Genomic DNA, 21,622 nt, shown 5'->3' on the forward strand with positions numbered 1-21,622 from the left:
GAAATTATCAGCTTTTATATCCCTTGTCTAGAAAAGTACGTAAAACCGTTAGTCCGGCGCCTGAACTCTTTTCAATTGTGTCGGATTTGCCGTCATATCCGGTAAAGAGAGTGAAGGAAATTGTTACTCGCAGTATTCAAGTCTATTTTAACAATTATCGCCGTAGCTGAAATCCATCAGAATGACATATGTGTATATAATTATATATCATTAATTAAAATTACAAACGTAAATTACGTACATACGTAAAATAGATGATTGCATATAGTTTCCAATTATTCAGTGTTGCATTACAATATTAAAAAAATAGTATAATAATATTTTAATCTTGTTAGTTTCTTAATTATACACTTTCGAACTAAAATTGAAATTAAATTTACAGCGATAGGATTAAAAAGTAATGAAATAAATTAATTAAGTCATGAAATTAGAACAAACACGTACCAATTTGGAAATTATATTTAAATTAAAAAAATAATGATAAAAGGACGGTTACACTTTCGCTTCTTATCTATATATTATTATATAAACTTAATAGGAATGATTTCCTTTTATTAACGAGCAAATGTCAAATGATCACAATTGGCTATAGAGATTACGACTGCTATAAAATTTATTTAAGATGTTATTATACTGACAAAAAAGGAAACAGCAAGAATAACCAAAGGTGGTACCTAACTAACCTAACCTAACTCAGACAACTTTACAAAATGTCCTGCTATCTCTAAAACTTAGTATCTATTTAATGTGAGCAATAATCTACAAAACGACCTCTTATCCTATGAATATGTAAATTACCGAAATTATGGACACCCTGTTTCTCATTGATGCGCACGGGCACGCACTCATTGTATGGTAATTACTACGCATGCGTCGTGTACCTCGACAGGCTAGGATTAGGACAGTTGTACTTTGAGGAAGTAACCGTATGAAATACAAATGCGCTTTATTAGCAATTCAATGTACCAATTGGTTTCTTGTTTCATTATAATGACTAATGTAAATTTTTGATATCCAATTAATCATAGCATTGCTAAGGTGGGGAATTGAAAAATCTAACAAAATTAGAAAATATAGTAGCAGCTAGTAGATATTTTAATTATTCAGTGTTCTTTTATGAAGCATATTAACGAAATAACTAGGTGTATATACAACGTCACAATGTCTTTAAAGTAAACGACACATACTCGTTTATATATATATAAAAGTTTGAAGTTAGAATTTTATTAATGCTGGGTTTTGTTAACTTGATCAGTGTCAAATCATCTGTGTCTACAATACTTTACATTCCACAGATGTTATAGAATTGAAATGTCACTTGTACCGAGTTGGCCCAGTGGTTGGAACACGTGAATCTTTATCGGAGAATGCGTGTTCAAAACCATTGAATTTTCTTGTGCTTCGTTTTTGATTAAAATTTATCAACAGTTAATGTCTCACAGCCGGGCCTTCTCTCCTATTTCTAGGAGAAGGCTTATTCCACCACGCTACTCCAATGCGGGTTGGTGGTTACACATGTAGCAGATGCCATCTGTTCATCTTTCATCTGTCATCATTCTATATTTCCGCCGAGCACGAGATGAATTATAAACACGCGTGGCTTCGCGGGACGCCCGGCAGATTTGAAATTTTTAAAATTATAATTACTTAAATAATTTAAATTTAAGAAAACCAATATAAAAATAAATATGAAATAAAATAAATAAAAACATAGTTTTGTTCATAACTATAAATATATTATTCTTATTATTATAATAATAATTATATAGAGTAATATAATAAAAATAATAGAGGGAGTAGGAAGTAGCGGCAGTGAGCGGGCATGACAGTATAGGAGAGCGTCATGCCTCATATCGTTTGCCATCACGGTATACGAGTCTCATCCGTCAGGCACGCCAATAGATGTTTCACATAAGAAAATGCTAACAGTTAATCCTCTTGATCAAATTGAGTTAGGCCCTGCGCAACACACAGACAATTTTTGTCACTAGTAACCGTAGTTGTGTTCGCTAGCGGCAACCGGACACAGGCGCCGGTTGCTACTTCTGGTAACTCTTACTGGTAAGAATTCGTTGCTCTTTTTCCATCAGTTTCTCGATGGATGTTCATGAAGAAACACTGCTTTTGCTTGTTTTGATTATACTTTTAGATTTTTGTTACCTACACCGAATACTTTTTAATTGACAATCGATAAGCGGAATCAGTGGAAACAACTGGATGCAAAAAGTGTCAAAGTACGGAGTTATGGTTGATTTCATATTGACTATAAAATAAAATATTGAAAGGTAGCTTGTATCACAAAACAAGACACAAAAGTGTCTATGTTTGTGGAATGGCTTAGACAAATAATAAGCTATTGTTATATATACTATAATAATGCAATTGAAATGATACATAGCATTTTTTTTTATAGAATAAGAAGGCGAACGAGCATATGGGCCACCTGATGGTAAGTGTCCACCAACGCCTATAGACATTGGCAATGTAAGACATGTTAACCATCGCTTACATCACCAATGCGCCAACAACCTTGGGGACTAAGATGTTATGTCCCTTGTGCCTGTAATTACACTGGCTCACTCACCCTTCAAACCGGAACACAACAATGCCAAGTACAGCTGGTTGGCGGTAGAATATCTGATGAGTGGGTCTTACCTAAACAGACGAGCTTACACAACGCTCTACCACCAGTAAATGCAATGCAATCTTTCTATGTTAAAGATAAATCAGTTCAGAGAATAATTTATACAAGGAACTATCCAATTTTTAGTAATTAACGTCGCACACTTAATTATATGAAATGTATATCTAGGGTGGCCATGTCGAATGATGGAATTTTAACCATTTAAAGTCGACGCAGTTTTTTTTAAGCAAGCCGTAATAAGAGATTGAATTTTCAGGTCAACACTTTTATGGAATGATAAATACAGTTTTGGAAATTTATAATTGGACTTAAGAAGAATTCTGATTATATATAAACAAATAAAATATGGAGGTTATTATTTAAGTGCAAATCACAATAATCATAATTCAATTTACGAGCGGCGATTGTTATAATTACTTATTATATAATTAAGTGAAACAGGATTATGTGTTCGAATTTGGACCTGGCAGTAAGCGTTGTAGCCGACATTTAGATTTTTTATTTATTACATAAAAAAATGTTTATAATACTTATTTTTCCGCTTCCAAGCACATTTTTTTATTAATGACCTAGTAATCGATCATTGATTACAAAACGACACAGAGTAAAATCTCCGTACAAAGACGGGAAGAGCAGCTATTTTTTTTATTTTATATAAAATGTGCAACCTCGTTCACAATTAAAGATGAGCGATTAAGGAGTTTATATTATGTCATAACTCAAAGCTATCAGAGTACAATGTTACATTAAAATCCATGCACTAGTTGCTGAGTCGTGCGTATACGCATATGATATTTAAGGATTGTAATATTGGCGTATTATTTAACGCTTTACAATCAACATTGTAAAGCGGGTAAACACCGTGATTTCTCTCTTTAAGATATTCAAAAGAAAAAGATAAAGCATCATGATAAAGACAAGCAACAAGGGATCGGAAGCTAGTATTCTATCAAAGTAAGATAAATTTTCTTTTCAAAGTTTATTTAATTGTGATTAAACTTCGATCAATAAAGGCAACTCGGTAAGCTTTACTTAGTGAAAGATACCGTCGAATTAAATTAAGTTGCGGCAACCCTAATAAAGAGTTATATCTATCTTTCAAACTAATAAAAGATAAATGGCGTGCTTTGATTGGATTATTATAACGGTAAATAATAATCCGTCTGTTGTCTCGATCAATAATAATATGTACGTAACCTACATTATTTCAGTACAGTAACAGCCTGTTAATGTCCCACTGCTGGGCTAAGGCCTCCTCTCCCTTTTGAGGAGAAAGTTTTGGAGCTTATTCCACCACGCTGCTCCAATGCGGGTTGGTAGAATACACATGTGGCAGAATTGCAATGAAATTAGACACATGCAGGTTTCCTCACGATGTTTTCCTTCACCGTTAAGCACGAGATGAATTATAAACACAAATTAAGCACATGAAAATTCAGTGGTGCTTGCCCGGGTTTGAACCCACGATCATCGGTTAAGATTCACGCGTTCTTACCACTAGGTCATCTCGGCTTTTACATTATTTCTATATCATAGTATTATTTTTTTGTGAAATTCTCGTTTTATACATAATCCGATTCTGGAATCAGTTTATGTAAGTAATTGATTATGTTAAATCTATTATAGAGATTGCCGCGGGTCTTATTAGCAGCAATATAAATTTTATTGGCTAATTAATAGTCGGTCCGCTAAACGTATTGGAAAGCTCGATACGTTTAAAGCTTTGTAGTAATATATAGGTAGAAATCTTTTTCGATATTGATAAATTGCGTTATTAAGGCGAAGTGTGTGGCTACACAGCATTATATATTAACATTAATATTGGCTGTGATAAAAGAGTTATTTTTAAATTTAGAATTTGTTTTTCATTCTACACAATTTTTTTTTTTATATCAGCGACTTATAATTTTAATTTGATTAGATAACTTTGTAATATAGTGATTTTCCAGCTCAAATTTGAATGCCATATTTATAAATGTAACGTTTTCTTCTATTATTATTTTTTTCCTTTTTGGGTGTTGTAGAAGAAATCTTTTCAAGGGCTTAGCATACAACTTAGTTCTCTTGCGAGGATTTCTGGTTTAATAAAGTATTGTTCAAAATTCGTTATTTATTCCGCAGTCATTTTTATTTAGTTAAGCTCTGTTAGATGGATTACTTGAATTATATATATCTTAATTCAACAATACTGAAACGATTTTGATGTAACTTTTATTATTTTCTTGATTCTTTTAGAAAATTACTAGATAATTTATTTTATTTTATTTTATTAGGATCTCCAACAAGGAACACACATGACAAGCTTATGCACATGACAATAATATGCGAGTTATAAATCTATGTGCTCCCTCAGTTACAGGAAACCACAGCATCCATCACATATAAACTAAGTAACAGCTAATATAAATAGAAAAATTAAAATTAAGAACTTAACAAATTTAAAGTGACATGACTTAAAGAACTCAAACAAAAAACAGAACTTATGTTAAATGACAAAAATTTAGGAATAAAAAAGAAATAAAAATAAGGTAAGATTGTATTGAATGGACTTCTACTTAAAAGAAGATGTGACCTTTGACCATCTGTTGCTAAAGGTTATCCCTTACAAATTGTTTTAAATATTCTATTTCGTTAAATATAATTTCAACAAATGTGGCTTAGAAGCTAGTTTATTAGCCACGGAACTCAAGACTCTGGGTTGAGTTTTACTGTCAATAAATTGTCAGTGGCTCTCTGAAATCAGGTCATTAGAACAGTTAAGATCCCGTGTCTCCTGGGCTGTTTTCTTTCAATAATTATTCGGATTGGCATTAGATTCTGAGTGTGGTGAAATATTAAGTAATGCTAATACATAAATTTGGGACATTTTTCACACACGGCCATCTGATCCCAAATTAAGCTCGTACAGAGCTTGTTCTATGGAAACCAGACAATTGATATACTACATATACTATTTTTCTTTTGTAATTATTATTTTTTGCTTACGCGTGTCGCCTTAAATAATGCAATTAAATCACTAACTAAATTAATTTCCGCTAAATATACGATGATCCTTTCCAATTGATAAACGATTTATACGTTTTTTATTCGTTATTTGAATATACAATTATTTTACATAAATTAAATATGTAATGTTTCGAAATAGGAAACAATTTATGTGTTTTTGTTTTGCTTTTCGCAAGAGTCTTGAGACAAGCACTGCAATACTTTAACGAAAAAATGTAAACGTAAGCTTATTTTTAGTAAGCTATATTTTAATTTCCTCTTTTTCTTCTTATTATTTTTTATTTATTTTAACCAATTATAAAATGAACAAATTTATTTGTAATCGACCAAAACGTGAACGTTTCTTAACTAGCAATAAAACTCGCTTTACATTACTAGAAAAGCGTAGCTTTTATTAGATGTATTTCAAACATTTCTCATTAAGCACGTTGCTCTAATTTGTTCTTATTAAGGCTAAGTTAATTATAAGTGTTGCTTGAATTGGCTAATGCAAATTGTCGTGCATTACCGTAATAAATTTAAATTTACCGTTTTAATACCAGTTTGTGGTTCCGGTTTTAATCATAAGTCTTTATAAATTATAATTAATTATCGATAACTGAAAGGTAATAAGAGCCGAATTATGTAATAACCAATTTATATTTTATATATTTAGACGAGATCTACTTGGTGGTAGGGCTTTGTAATATTCTAACGCCAAACAGCAAAAATTAGTGGTGGTTGTATTACAGTCGGAGAAGGGTGAGTGAGCCAGAGTAACTACAAGCTCAAGGGACATCTTAATTCCCACGGTTGGTGACGCATTGGCAATGTAATGAATGGTGAATATTTCTTACGGTGCTAATGTCTATGGGCGGTCGTGACCACTTACCATCGGGTGGCCTATTTTCCCAATCTTTTACCTATATTGTATAAAAAAAAAATGTCCAACAATTTTAACTTGTGAATCCTAATCAAACATTGCGGGTTCCGACCCGGGCAAATACTACTGAATTTTCACATGCTTAATTTGCGTTTATAATTCATCACTCGCTCGGTGAGGAACGAAAACACCCCGAGGAGAAAGAAAACTTCGTCCTGTGTTACCACCAACCTTCATTAAAGCAGAGAGTGCTTCAAGCTTCTCAAAAGAGAGAAACCAATTGCCTAGTGCTGGGACATTAACAGGCTGTTATATCACAAGTTGAAATAGGCAAATAACTGTCTCCATCTTTAAAGGTCACGCAAATATTATATATGTTGTATATCATTGTTTGACTTTTCTTGTTGATGGATCATGTTGCGAATTCGCCCGAAGGTCGTACATTATTTAATTCCCCTTGAATGTGTTCTTTAACTCGTAATTACATACAATGGACCCTTGTGTCTAGTTACGCAGAACGAGGAATGTGTTGAGCGGATTTCGTTTAAAAATTTTCGTTGATGTATTTTTATAAATGAATATAATCGAGATAATAAGATGCAACAAATGGGCCTCATGGTGAGTCACCACCAAACATAAAGACTGTTACTGTAAGAAATATTAATTACCTTGTACAACGAAAATGCGCTACTAAACTTAGGAACTAAGATGTTACGTCTCTTGTGCCTGCAGTTACACTGGCTCACTCACCTTAGATAGCGAAATACAACAATGCCAAGTATTAGTGTTTGGCGGTAGAATATAATTTGATAAGCGGGTGGTACCTACCCAGACGTGCTTGCACAAAGACTTACAACTAAAGACTGATATGCATATTTACTCGAATACGGCTTACAATAATGTAAAGTGAATGTGTAGTATGCCTTATATTTTAATAAAACTGAAATACATATAAAGACACCCTTATCTTGTTGTAATTCAAATTTATAAACCATGGGCGGTGGTAGTCACTTTTCATCAGTTGAGCCCTCGTTTGCCCCCTCTAACATAAAAGAAAAATAATAATAATATAAAAATAATATATATGTAACATTGTTGATATTTTTTTTATAAAATGTGACCCTTAAATCAATTAAAATTAAACTTAATTATAAAACACTAATCTAAACATCTAGTTTTAACTAAGAAATATTATTATAATATATTTTTATATTTTTGCGTATCTATTGATTTCTTTATTAAAAACACGAAGCGATCGGATATCCGAGCATACAACACGGTCAGTTGTTTTATAAATATCATTTTGGGTGTCTCATTATATATTCCATGGTAAAATGTTTGTAAATTTTATCTCGCTCTAACATAGGCTGTATCAATATGTTGGACTGGGACAAACATATTATTAGTCATAAAACAGGGTAGCCGTTCGGAAGTGGGTTTTTTTTTATTCGTATACAGTAATACTATCCGATGTATTACAAACGATTTACCCTCAGTTTCGATATTTAAAGTATAAGCTTCAAGCGTTTTCATTTATAAATTACTCTTTTAGTTTGGTATAGTAGGAATTTATTATTAAAACTGCTTAGATTTTTTGTTTTTCATGTAGTCTTTTATAAGACTAATGGTATTCGCCCGCGGGTTACGGGGGAAGTGGGGCGGGTATTACGTAAAAAAAAGTAATTTATGACGCCCTTGGTGTTTACGCTTTAGACTAAATTTTATCAAAATCGGTTCAGTGGTTTTAGTTCAGCTTTCGACGCTAATCTTAACAGACAGATAGAATTTTAATATTATAATATAAAATAATAATAATATAAAAATAAAATATAATTTAAAAAAAAGACTTTTGCATAATATTAGTCAAGATAATGTCTAAAGTCTTAACGATTAAATAAAAACTTGTTGCTATCTATACAACCACATATATTAAAAAAAATGTCCCAGGATATCATATATAATACAACTTTACTGCAAACCTTCTTAATCTGTATTATTTTTGCAATAAGGAAAAAAAACAATTTATAAACTACGTTAGTACTTCAATAATGATAATTTAATTGGCTACGCTATTTTATTATATCAATTTGTATATTGGTTAGATTTATATATCTTGAGCAGTTGGCCATGTGTATGCACACCTTGTGCTCAATAAATGGGTTTTCCATCTTATTTAAATATGTAAAGTATTTAACGATAAATCGGATTTAATATGTACCTAAATCTCATAAACTCGTGGCCCTGTTAAACATATTTATATTTTATTTATCGATCTATAGCTATTTATGACACGATAACGGATACTTTAGAACTTGATATTGCATGTAAAACTAACATACTTACAACAACAATATTTAAAATAACAGTTAAATGTCATTAAAAAAAATTCTTCATTAGGCGGTACGGCTCTGTGTGCAAGCCCGTATGTTTTTGTGCATCGGGCACAAGGGACATAATATCTTAGTTCCCAAGGTTGGTCGCGCATTGGCGGTGTAATTGATAATTAATATTTCTTACGGTGCTAATGCTTGTGGAGGTGAACACTTCCCTAACAAATGGCCCATTTGTTCCGCCTACCTATTACCTATCGCCAACATAATAAAATTGTCTGGGCGATTTTTGTATTTGATGCTAAATCACTGACGTAAGTGTCATGACCTGATGATGTCACACAATCTGATCCGGCCTCACATTCGTCGCCATTTATTCTGCAATGGACCACACACTATTGTCTCGTATTAAGTTTACTTTCGCGCACGCGCCGCTTCTGTTATTTCCTGTCGAAACACGATAACCTTTTTACGTAACGATAGGTTGATTGCGCGGAAATAGGGGTAATGACATAAATATTTAACCGACTTTAGTATTATGGAGGTTATGAATTTGACCCTCAATGATATAGCAATGAGAATTGGAACATTTGAAGATCACAAAGACTCATTCGTAATATTTTGTTTAAGCTTACACATTGTTTTGTATATGAGGCTTTATTATATAATACCTATATTAATGTAAAGCTTTTAGGATTTTTTTTATTTTACTTTGTAATTGGAAGAATTCCAATGAGTGTAACTTGTAAGTCATAATGGTCACCAACGCTTATACTATAATTTAGTACATAACGAAATAAATAAAATTCAAGTAACAATATGAGAACACTATGAAAATAAATGGAGTTTAAATAAATTAAACAAAGAAAATGCATGTGTCATGCTCATACATATACTTGTATATACGTACTCTATCTAAGTATTTTTGATTAATTTACAACTAATTTCCGCCCACGTGCTATTCAGAGGAAAGGGTTGTTGCAGGTGTTATATTCCGTATGGCTTCTGTACATCTGACAACGTGTATGCAAAATTTTCGAGTAGTTATTTTTTTTTTTATATAGAATAGGAAGGCGGACGAGCATATGGGCCTGATGCTAAGTGGTCACCAGACGCCCTTAGACATTGGCATTGTAAGAAATGTTAACCATCGCTTACATCACCAATGCGCCACCAACCTTGGGAACTAAAATGTTATGTCCCGTGTGCCTGTAATTACACTGGCTCACTCACCCGAAACCGGAAACCGGAGTGTTCAAACCGGAACACAACAATACCAAGTACTGCTGTTTTGCGGTAGAAAATCTAATTAATAGTCTAATTAATAACTATATCAAGTTAACACGTAAAAGCGTAACAAACAAACAAACTTTTGCATTTATAGTAGTAGATGGTAAGAAAAGAAAAGTTATAGGTTATTAGAAGCTAAATGAAACGAATTCATCATGTTTTTTATTGAAACAATGTTTGTTAACTGTGATTGAGATGGTGGATGAGTTGATGGGAACTGCTAATCAAGCTTACATCATGTTAATAACTAGCTCTAGCCTACGGTTATACCCGCGTTTTGATTTCTAAAGGAAGGTATAAATGACATTCAAGAATTTTGAATACACGTTGCTAGCGGTACAGAAAAGGGCATACGTGGACAGAGCCGCGGGCTGTAAATTAGTTATATGTAATTCACAACAACTGAATTTTTGGTAAGCATGAATTCTATTTAAACTTTCTGAAACATGCGCTTGACCTTCAATTACTATCATCTTACGATGATACCATCACCATACTCATTCAAGAATACTATTGAATCATGGCTGTCAATGACGTAATTTCTCTAATTGACCAGTCATGCGCTGTGTGGAATGTTTCGCGTTTTTATGAGCAACCTCACGCTATCCTGTCATTGCTTACTTTTTGCTCTATGCAGATTGTTAAAACTTTGATCGTTAAAGTGAAGGTCGTATATTTGCTTAGAATTTTTTTTTCAATTAAATTTATATTATATTTTTGATATGCAATTAAATTGAATATTTATAAGCAAAATTTTATAAATTTAATTGTTAGCAATTATAAGGATGAATGTTTATTAAATAGTTTACCATTAATTGTAATTTAAACAAGCTTTCAACAACTATAGCTTCGAAAATTTAAAGTGATCCTAGCGATATCTTTTACGGAAAATTTCAAAAAGTTTCTAACTTCTAAAACCTTATTCTGGCCATAGATTTTATAGCTCCAGCTTACATTTGCATTATTGCAGTAATACTATATAATATTACTTGGACTAGAAATATATGATTCTTATAATCTATACAGACATTATAAATACACTAATATTTGAACATATTTTGATGAAATTAGGTATGAAACAAGCTTGAAATTAAGCTAAGCAATTTTTTATAACAATCTTTCCCCTCAAAACCAACATCCCCTTCTTACATAAACGCGGGCGAAGCCGCAGGCGAACAGTAGTATAATATAATCGATTAAATACATCTTTGAAAATTCATAATTGTTACCGCAAGCTATTTTGTTTTTATAAATTATGATATTACGGTATCATTTTGAAAATATTTCTTTATATTTTTTTTACTTCATTTACATAGATTGAGTTACATTATATATATTTTTTTAATTTTTATCTTTTACATTAAATTAATACACATAAATTAAAAAATAGCTACTTTATAAATACTGATCGCATGGAATGATGGCAAGAATGCTAGCAACATATCCCCATTAAATTGTTTTTTACGTATAATTTTTCATTATAATTGTAACTTTCTTGTAAGTGAGTAAGAAGAAAAATGTTGACACTAAGCCATAAAACTAATAAGTAAGTTTCCCACGAGTCCCATTTCAATTTTATAGTAGAGTATCTCAAAAGAGATGACTCCGAAAAATGGAAAGAATACGATAAATTACAAAAAAATTACCCATCCAGTCAAAGTACGTAAACTTTAAGGAACTAACAAATGAACATTTTATAGGATTTTTTTATTTAGTTAGGACATTGCAAGAGTTTTTTAATTTTTCTTTTAATTACATATTAACATTATAAAAATAAAAACACAATATTTTACAAATATTATAATATATTATAAATAATATGCAAATATTTTAGGATATTAGTCTCACAAAACTTTATATAAAGTTTACATATTATATATTAGTACAAACAAAAATCACCCAGTCGATCGGATAAATGATTGAATTTCATCAAATTAGTTAACGGTACCCAATATGACGAAAATAACAGGCATGCAAATAAAAAAAGTATAATGCACAACGTAATCTTTATTCATCAATGGTTAACACGTTTATGATTACTTAGCGGCGCTTTATATAGGTCTCATTAGTAAGCAGAATTCTTTCATTTATTTGTAACCGTTGACTCAGAATGAAGCCAAATAGCTGATCTGTGCAGACTTAGTTTCGGAACAGCTTAAGGAAACCCAATTTACTCTTAAATATAGATTTCCTTTGTTAATTAGGTGATAGAATTACAGCCTTTTTCTTTCGAAGATTCAATATTATGATTGGTCCAATTTATATATTAGATTTACTTGCAATGCCTGTGTATTTGCTAAATTTGTTATTATAATTCATCTCGTGCTTGACGGTGAAAATATCGTGAGGAAACCTGCATGTGTCGAATTTAATTAAAATTCTGCCACATGTGTATTTCACCAACCCGATCCGAACCTTCTTCTCAAAAAGGAAGGAGGCCTTAGTCCAGCAGTGGGACATTCACAGGCTGTTACTATACAAAGTGCTGACTGAATCGGTTTAACAAAGCGTAAGCGCACAAAATATAAACAAATATAGATATTCATTGTTTACTATCTTATAAATTAGCCATTTAGTTATTCAAGAACAGCTATTTAGCTATGCTTGTTAATACGCAACTTGTGAATATATAAAAATTAAAAAATATATACGTGTATTATCTTACATTAAAACACGGTAAGCACAATAAGTGCTCAATGCTCTTGTCATAATGATTATTTTTTTTTATATTATGCCAATTTCTTAAACGCTTATTAAACAAACTAATTGGTTTTGGCTTTACTACGCCATATATACATAGCATAATTATTTTATTACGGTATAGTGTGTTGCGATAGCGCAGTGGATTTAGGATTTAACCGTTAGGCTTAATACGAGATACGGCTTCGAATCCGCGTTAGCCCGATCGGGGTTTTAGGTATTTTTGTTTTCAATATCATCTTTATTTATATGATAAAGTTTTGTATATTTTATTGTTATAGAACGTTGTAGTATTTAAATTAAAGAGCCGAAGTTGTCCAGATGCTAGAATACGTAAAACTTAACCGAAGTACGCAGGTTCAAACCCGGACAAGTATTAAGTTTTTGTTTGCTTTTAATTTATTTTATGATCGTTCTCGTACTTGAGACGTTGATAAAATTCAGCCACATGCGTACCTAACAACCTTATGCCGCCACGCTGCGTAAATTCGAGTTGAATTTACGCAGCGTGGCGGCATAAGCTTCAAGCCCAAACGGATCAAGACGGGAGCTGTTTACTATATAAGGCCGGCAACGCACATGCAAGTCATCAAGGTGTTGCACTTGTTCATGAGCTGTGGCAGTCATTCATCCAGTCCATAAAAAATAAAGCGTGTTAAAATATCTACACATAAAGCGAATAAAACTTACTTAATAAAGCATAGTTGAATGATTCAAAGATTTCACAACGAAATTTCTGTGTCTGGAAACATTTTTAATCTACCATGACGCAAGATACATCCCACAATTTGGGTCCAACAATGTTTAAGATGTGTTATCACTAGGACACTGATAACAATATTTAAATAAGATGTGGGTATGAGTGTGCTCGTATAAATAGATTGAGAAATGAAATGTTTAATTAATTTATATACGATTATTTATTTGTTTATTTCTCAAATGTAAATTGCACAATTCTAGGTATAACGCTACTGCATTCTTTATCAGCCTTAAGTACACGGAAGGTTGTAAGTAGGTGTGCAAAAGAAAACAAATGACTATACATGCGATATAAATTAAACGTAAATATGTAGGAACACCACTCCACCTTAACTTGGCTCTAAATTTTTTTCAATCAATATATATGATTAAAATATTGTAACCGATGCAAATTTATGACGGTGGAGGAGTTCCATTAAGCATGCATTTTTTTAAAATTAATTGTTTATAATATTTTGAATAAAGGTCGAGTATCCCTTAGCTAGGCTAGAAAATTGCATCGGGGTAATGATTAGAATTTTTGTTCACTATGTTAGTTTGTTGCTTGTAGTCGAATATAAATTAATTGGTATTATTTTTTACAAATGCGTTTTTATCTTATTAATACTATATGTAAAGGATCGGACATGGTCAGGCTGGCAGAACACCATTTAGCGTAGGTATACAAAATCTCACAAAGATAAAAAAAATTGCAATTGTGATGCTGTTTGGAAATAAAAACATACGGATACATAAGACGACACACGGACGACACGTCTGTGGAGTAAACAAGACAACATAGTAAATATATATTATATTATATACACTGTCTACGTGTATTGTTTTTTCACGATATTTTCCTTTACCAAAGAGTGCGAGATGAATTGCGAACGTAAATTAAGCACTTCAAAAACAGAGGTACTTGCCCCGATTTGAACCCGCGACCTTCGTTTAAGATCCACGTGTTCTAACAACTAGATCGTCTTGTTAATAATAATATTTAACGTTGTTCTTTTTATCTATGTAAAAAAAAGTTTAAGATTTTCTTAAATATTTTTCGGTATTATTTTATTTGAGGGTTACATATTATTTATGATTAATAAAAAAAACGATTAAATAATGATAAAATTCTCGTGAACTCGCATGAAACTTCATTATAAATACCATCGAATATTTCATAATATTAATCGGATAATGAATAAAAATTATACAAGTGCATATTAAAATGCATTCCAGGTAAAATAACAATAAATATTTTATAACAATTTCTCACAACAGCACAGACAACAAAATGTTTAATCGGAGACACATTAATCACAAATGAATAAAAGTTGCAGTCGGAATCGTAAGCAAATCTAATTGCACCGTTAAAACCCCATAAATTCACCATCAAATATGTTGCCAAAATAATAAAAATAATTTTAATGGACACTTGCTTTAAACCGTAAAACGTCAGGACGTTAGCCCTTACACGAGGTAGCGATATTAGTGATGTCGAATTATCGATTTTTTTTAACAGGAGTTATCGATGATGTATCGTTTTAAGGACGTAACATGTCGGCCCCCCGCTAGACTCGGTTTGCTGTTGGTTCGGTTCAGTCAGTGTGCTACGGCGACGCGCAGTGCACGTGAGTGTTGTGCTTACGCGCATCTCGTTCGTTCACCCCGAGTTTACGATCGAAACGTCAGCTGTCACAATTTGACGTTTCGTAACGAGCCACGAGCGATTGAGCGCGTGAATCCGTATCGCATTTTCGAAAAAAAGTGCTGTACGGTGTTATGGCGCGAGAATTTTTTCGTATGAATAATTCAAGCAGCATAAAAATGTTTTGACGTTCCGCTCGGCGGATCCGTGCTAGTGTTGTGATGATACCGATATCGATTGTGTTGTTTTGTGTTATATAGCAAATAGCTGGTGTTCGGTGGGATTGTTGTTATGTTGTTATCATGACACATTGATGTCTTACGAAGCTGATATGTCTATAATTAGCGAGCTGCGATGGCTGCAAGACGACGAACTATTTGCTTTATCCTTACAAAACGGTAATGTTCGATTTTTGAAAATTTTATAACTTACATTTTTTTTATTTGAAATTATCAAATTACAACTTTCTAGTGCCTCAATAAATAACCAAGTCTAGTTATTATTATTGCATTATTATATAATAGAATCCCTTGAAATGCATAGAAGATCGATCGATGCGTAGTTAAGTAGATTATATCCACGCGCGGTATCACTTCCTAAATAAATAATTGTCTTGAGACGTTAATTGTAATATAATTTTATTTACTCAAAATGATACAGGAATCAATTAACTACATGCGTCATATTGTTGTTACCGGTTTTTGTAATGAACGACATTGAGGTAGATTTTAAAAACGCCGGTTTCTTGTATATTTATAGATAAATAAACATCCTTAATTTATTCGCTGTGTTTATTTATTTGTAATTTTGCTTTTTATTTTTATATCAAAGCAGTCTTTAGTCTATAGAATTTTTAAACTATAATTAACATTAACAAAAAGTGTATAGTTATAGTTTTTTAAGTAATATAATTTAACATTTTAAACGTTAAATAATTCATTGAAGTGAACCCGTATACAATAAAGGTCAATTGTTTTAATGCTAAGATTATCAGTGAACAAATTTCGAACGTAGATAATAAATATTTAACATTACTGATGCTCAATAGCCAAGATGGCCAGAATTATTATTAAAAATAAAGCACTGATAAATAAAATTAAATTGTTCAAGATCGGTAGCTTTTAAAATGATATTTGTAGAATGCGATGTTAGTTCAACGGTAGGTAAATAGGAAATAATGTCCAAGGCAAACGAGATTCTCGAAGCTTATTTAACTTGATTAAAGGCAAATGTATAATCAAATCAAATCTGTCAAATGACTTCTGGACATTTGTTTGATCTGATCAAGAGGTTGTGAGTCACTACTACCTAACCTTTCGACTTTGCATGGGTATCACTTCGATATGAATTGTATATTTTATCTCAACACCGTTTTTTTTCTTCATGTTCTTTTTTTTTTTTTTTGTTTATTGGAACAGAGTGCAAATTATTGAAACCGCAATGTGTTCTTTTTTCGAAACCTAATTTCAATTTCGATAAGTAATTATTATTAATATACTAGATTTACTGGGCTTAAAAAAAATAGTAATAGTTTTATCGATTTCCCGTTTTATGATATAAACCGTATATTACGAAATTTTATTAGAATATATCCAGCCATTTTAGATTTTAATATGAATAACAAAAATTTAAATATACGACTTTATATTAGACAGATAAGATTATAACAAACTAATCGAGATCGAATTGCTATAAATTTTTCTATAACATTTGATATAATTACCTCATACATCATTAGATCCTACCTATCCGTAACATAATATCTTCCATAACGTAAGTGGACGGACAAATTGTTTTTGGACTACATTATTGAATTTCATACATAACACTGTTTTTCGCCAGCGGCTTTAGCCGCGTGTTTTTGCAGTTATTGTTTTTAAAAGAGTATTCTTTGTCCTTTCTTGGAGTCAAGCTTTTTTTTTTCAATTTTATCAAAATCGGTTTAGCAGATTATCCGAGAAATCATTACAGACATACAGAGTTATTTTATAATATTAGTATAGATGGTAGTAGATGAGCTAATGAACAACATTGATGGTAACCGTTGGCCACTACCTTAAATTGATAGACTTAGAAACATTTACCATTATTATACCACCAACCATGTGTGCCTTGTGTAATTACACTGACTCGGTCACACTTCAAAAGTAATACAATAATATTTCCACTTGCGAGAGTTCTATACCAATAAGATATGTAATTATTGCGCGAAACCTATAAACTTACATTAATTACTTACATATTTAATTAATAAACTAAATATACATTTTCATAATTTTAAAATCAGTTTGACATGAAACCCGATAAAATAGTACATCGAGCAAACTAAAATCTCAATTCAAAAATTTTTGCCACTAAAATACAATATACTAAAAATGTATAAAATATTAACAATTAGAAACAAGTAATATATACTAACCTTTGATGTTCATAAATATTAGTTGCTATTTGATATTGTTATATTTTTGTAATAATTAAGATCAAATTTATATTTAAAAATTTAATCTCTTCAAAACATTAAGCGAAGAATTTCATTAATTGCGAAGTGTAATATAAGTAGTTATAAAACTTTTCATATTAAGAAATAAAGAACTCATTCCAAATTCAAAGTAGGTTTATTTAAACGATGATGCAACGACAAATATTGATCAAGTTACTTTAATTTCAACAACGTATCAGACCTCAAATTTACAAAAATACTACGTGAAACTTATTTCAAGGTCTGGTCTGGTCTGGTCGTGACTAGTGGTCAATTTGAAGTTTATTAGATGTTACGAACAAGAATAGTCGTAATTATATACATACATAATTGAATTCTTCTAGATGATAAAGTATTAAAGAACGGTAAAGCTTTTTTTTGTAAACGCTACAATATCTCAACCGTTACGGTCCGAGAATTTTGGCCATTGTTAAACCACGAAATTGACTCAAGACTGTTTCATAGATTAAAAATACGTTCGAGATATTTATTGGACAGTTTAAAACTTTTTGGAAACTCTCTTGAGCTACTTACGCTTGTCTCAACGTCAATTTCAGGTCAGCACCATTGTTGCTAGCTCATTCAAATTCCATTGATAATATTGTATCACTATTCAAACACCCACGTGACATTTCGCCTTCGGATTATGGTTTAAGCACATTAAAGCAAAACATCAACTTTACTTTTGTCAATTCCTCGATCTCTGACCTCAACGACCTATCGAAATAACTCACTGACAATTAAATGATAATTGGAAAACGTTTTTTTGAAACTCATCTGAAAGTTTTTTTTTTAAATTTCGGACGGAACTATTTCGACGCTGTCTGTCAATGTCAAAGTATAAAGCTACACAATTAGGGAGGTACCTACCTACCTAACTACTTCATTTTATAGTGATATGAATTGAGCGAATGATTATAAATCGAATAAAATAAGTGGTGCAGCGGATGTAACACTTAAATTAAATACACGTGAGCGATCTATTGGCTAATGGTAATGATGATGACTGTGCTTATGCACATGCGTACAAGTTTAATTTGCATTCGTATTATTATTGACCTGCAACTTTATTACTTGCTCTGAAGTAATAAATTTCAAGAGCAATTTGTTTAACGACGTCAAATGTTACTATACTCCTATTATGATAGTACAGTTAAATCGGTAATGCTTTGAAGACCAAATAAAGTTAAAAGGAAAAAATAAATGTATGTAACAAAATCGTTTTGCTTTTATATTTCTTAGAATTCTTTACATAAAAAGTTCATAGTCCTCTTAAATATATATATTTGATAATAATTGGTTTATGCGTTTAAAAATAAATTCTGTAATAACCGGTTCTATATACACGTGTCTATTTCAGTACAGTATTAAGTAACAATAATTTTGCATCTCTTTTTTTCACGCAGAAGTGATTTTGTTTATTTGTGATTATAAGTCAAATACTGAGTTAACATAAAAGTCTTAGGTGGGACACCGGGTTAGGTGGAAGCTTAGTGGGACACCGAAATGCGCCCAGATAATTAGCACGCAGATTTTTTTCACAATTGTAATTATATCTATCATTTCATTTCTATTTCATAGAAAAAAAAATATTGTGCAATTATTAAAGTATACTTTGACCTTGCATTGCCTAGTAATTGTTAAGTCCATCGCACATTGCGCAAATCCAGTATTATGTCCAACACACCATTACAAAAACATCGACCTTGCACTGTGACCTGACCTTAATACGAAAAATATCACTTTGAAAAACAAATAAATATGCACTTATTATATTACATATAATTATTTATAGAAAATATTAATCGTAAGCACTATAAAAACTTTTTTTAAATAATACGTATATATCTATTAGGCATTACAAAATAAACCACTAGAAGAATTTTAATCACACTACGGCTAAATAAATGGATGAGTCAACCTTCGAATTTAAAAAAAAATCCATACACAAAATACATTTGAATTTTTTTTATAAAAAATATACTCGAACTAATTATTTGATATTTAATAAATTAAATTCACCAATAATGTTTACACTTTTATGAATGAAGCCTGAATAATAATTATAAAACACGAGAAAGGTAATAGTAGTCGCATGATGCCAGTCGACAGTTCTGTCGCCATCAATACCTGACTCAAATAATCAAACCCTTCTTATATAATCGCAATTCTTGTTTCTAATCAGTGACAGATTACGTAATAATCCCCCAGAATCTGTCAAGTCGCGCGTGTGTGGCAGTTCTGACACGATGATGTCACGATAAACGAAAAGTCTTCCTTTATATATTTAAAAACTTTATTAACCGACAAAGTTGTGTAGGCAAAAGGCTTAAGGCCTGAAGCCATTCTCTAGCTTCAACCTTTTGGTTAATCAGTATAATTCATGAAGACCGCGCTACTATAATAAATACAATACTCACATAAATAACGCTTTAACGTTATATAAATATAATATATAATTAAATTAGGAAATTTCTGAAATAACTATCTTACTTTAAAAAAAAATAAATGCAATTCTAAATTTAAATTTTAGACACATATTTTGATGTTAATAATTTCAGTGTAGCGATTTTAAAATAATAAATCGTTTTGTTAGTATGAGAACGGTTTTATTTCATGTGAATGGTTAAGCGATTCTTGTTCTTAACACCGTTGAGTGATGTTTAGTACATTAACATGTGACGCAGCGCGCATGCGCGTCGCTATACCGCCAATACTCTAGGGCTGAAAGTTATTTAAAAATTCATATCATGCGTATGATAATATTAATTTTTTAAATTCATGTCCTTTCATCTGAATATATTGTGAGGTAAAATATTATTGTATTTAACTAATAAAGTAATATATTTTTTGCATTTCTTCGGGTCCACAGACTATATATATATTTCGTCAGTTTTGTACATTCTAACGAAAGAGATAGAAGAGAGAAGGTACTTTTCAAACCTGAATTGGTTATATATACTGGATATATGTCACATGTGTATTAGTGTTAATGTCACATGTGTATTAGCCTCAACGCTATCATCTTAATACTACTATCGTAACAGCCTGTGAATGTCCCACTGCTGGGCTAAGGTTTCCTCTCCTTTTTTTGAGGGGAAGGTTTTGGAGCTGCCTGTGATAAATTATAATATACATGTTGCATTTTTTTTAATATATATATTATAAAAAAAAAAAATAATAAAAAAATATGTTGTATATTTAATAGACAATATATAATTGAATACTTTGTAGAAAAGAATTTCGGAAAATAATATTTTTTGTTTGCATATTTCAAAGAGCACGTTTTATACTATTATATTTTATTTTAAATTATTAATATATGAAGGAGAAAAGAAAATATTTAATTATTCCATTTGGCAACCCTGAATCTTATATCGGCCGTGGCTTCATTACACACCTACTTTACAATTGGTAATTTGCTTGTACATTAATTTTAAGTATTCATAATGTCCTTTGTCTAAATGAATTTTGACCTTTGCTTACAGTTTATAACTAAATTAATAATCTGTAAAGTTATGTTTGTATTCTGAATTTACTGGATATAAATGTAGAAGTTCCTTTTTTAAAATAGGATTTTGTTATAATCTTTTTCAAAACCTTTGCGTCCTTTATGTAAATAAATAAATATCAAGAAACGAATTAAATTTCTATAAAAAATATTAGGAGCATAATATACAAACTCTCTGTTTAATTTATAATACGAATATAAGTACGGAGTGAGCTTACGATAGCTATTATGGGTCTTTAATAGCAGGCTTAAGCAAAAATAATTCATATCCGCTGGAGGCTACTAGATCATCCAGAGTCTATATAAATGAGGGGTCTAATATGTTACTTCTAGATTTACGACTCGCAAGCCACATTAACCAGCTAAATAACTAACCGTTTGCAATTAAGAAATGTTAAAAGCGTAATGCTCTTTGAA

At 31.2% G+C, this 21,622-nt stretch overlaps 1 protein-coding gene across 2 annotated transcripts in view; it reads left to right on the plus strand.

The window, feature by feature from the left end:
• The window catches only part of LOC126776311 (rho GTPase-activating protein 7), a 277,214-nt gene that overhangs the window by 10,742 nt on the left and 244,850 nt on the right, over positions 1–21,622 (plus strand). Inside the window, exon 1 of one of the 2 annotated variants that reach the window (XM_050498732.1) lies at positions 15,187–15,613. The exons of the other annotated variant lie outside the window; for it this stretch is intronic. Coding sequence (XP_050354689.1) covers positions 15,529–15,613 — 85 coding nt within the window. The 5' untranslated portion in view covers positions 15,187–15,528. Of the gene's footprint in view, positions 1–15,186; positions 15,614–21,622 lie in introns of those variants that run through there. 2 annotated transcript variants of the gene reach the window in all.

Source organism: Nymphalis io, chromosome 20, assembly GCF_905147045.1.
Source record: "Nymphalis io chromosome 20, ilAglIoxx1.1, whole genome shotgun sequence".
In the NCBI taxonomy this organism is placed as follows: Eukaryota; Metazoa; Arthropoda; class Insecta; order Lepidoptera; family Nymphalidae; genus Nymphalis; species Nymphalis io.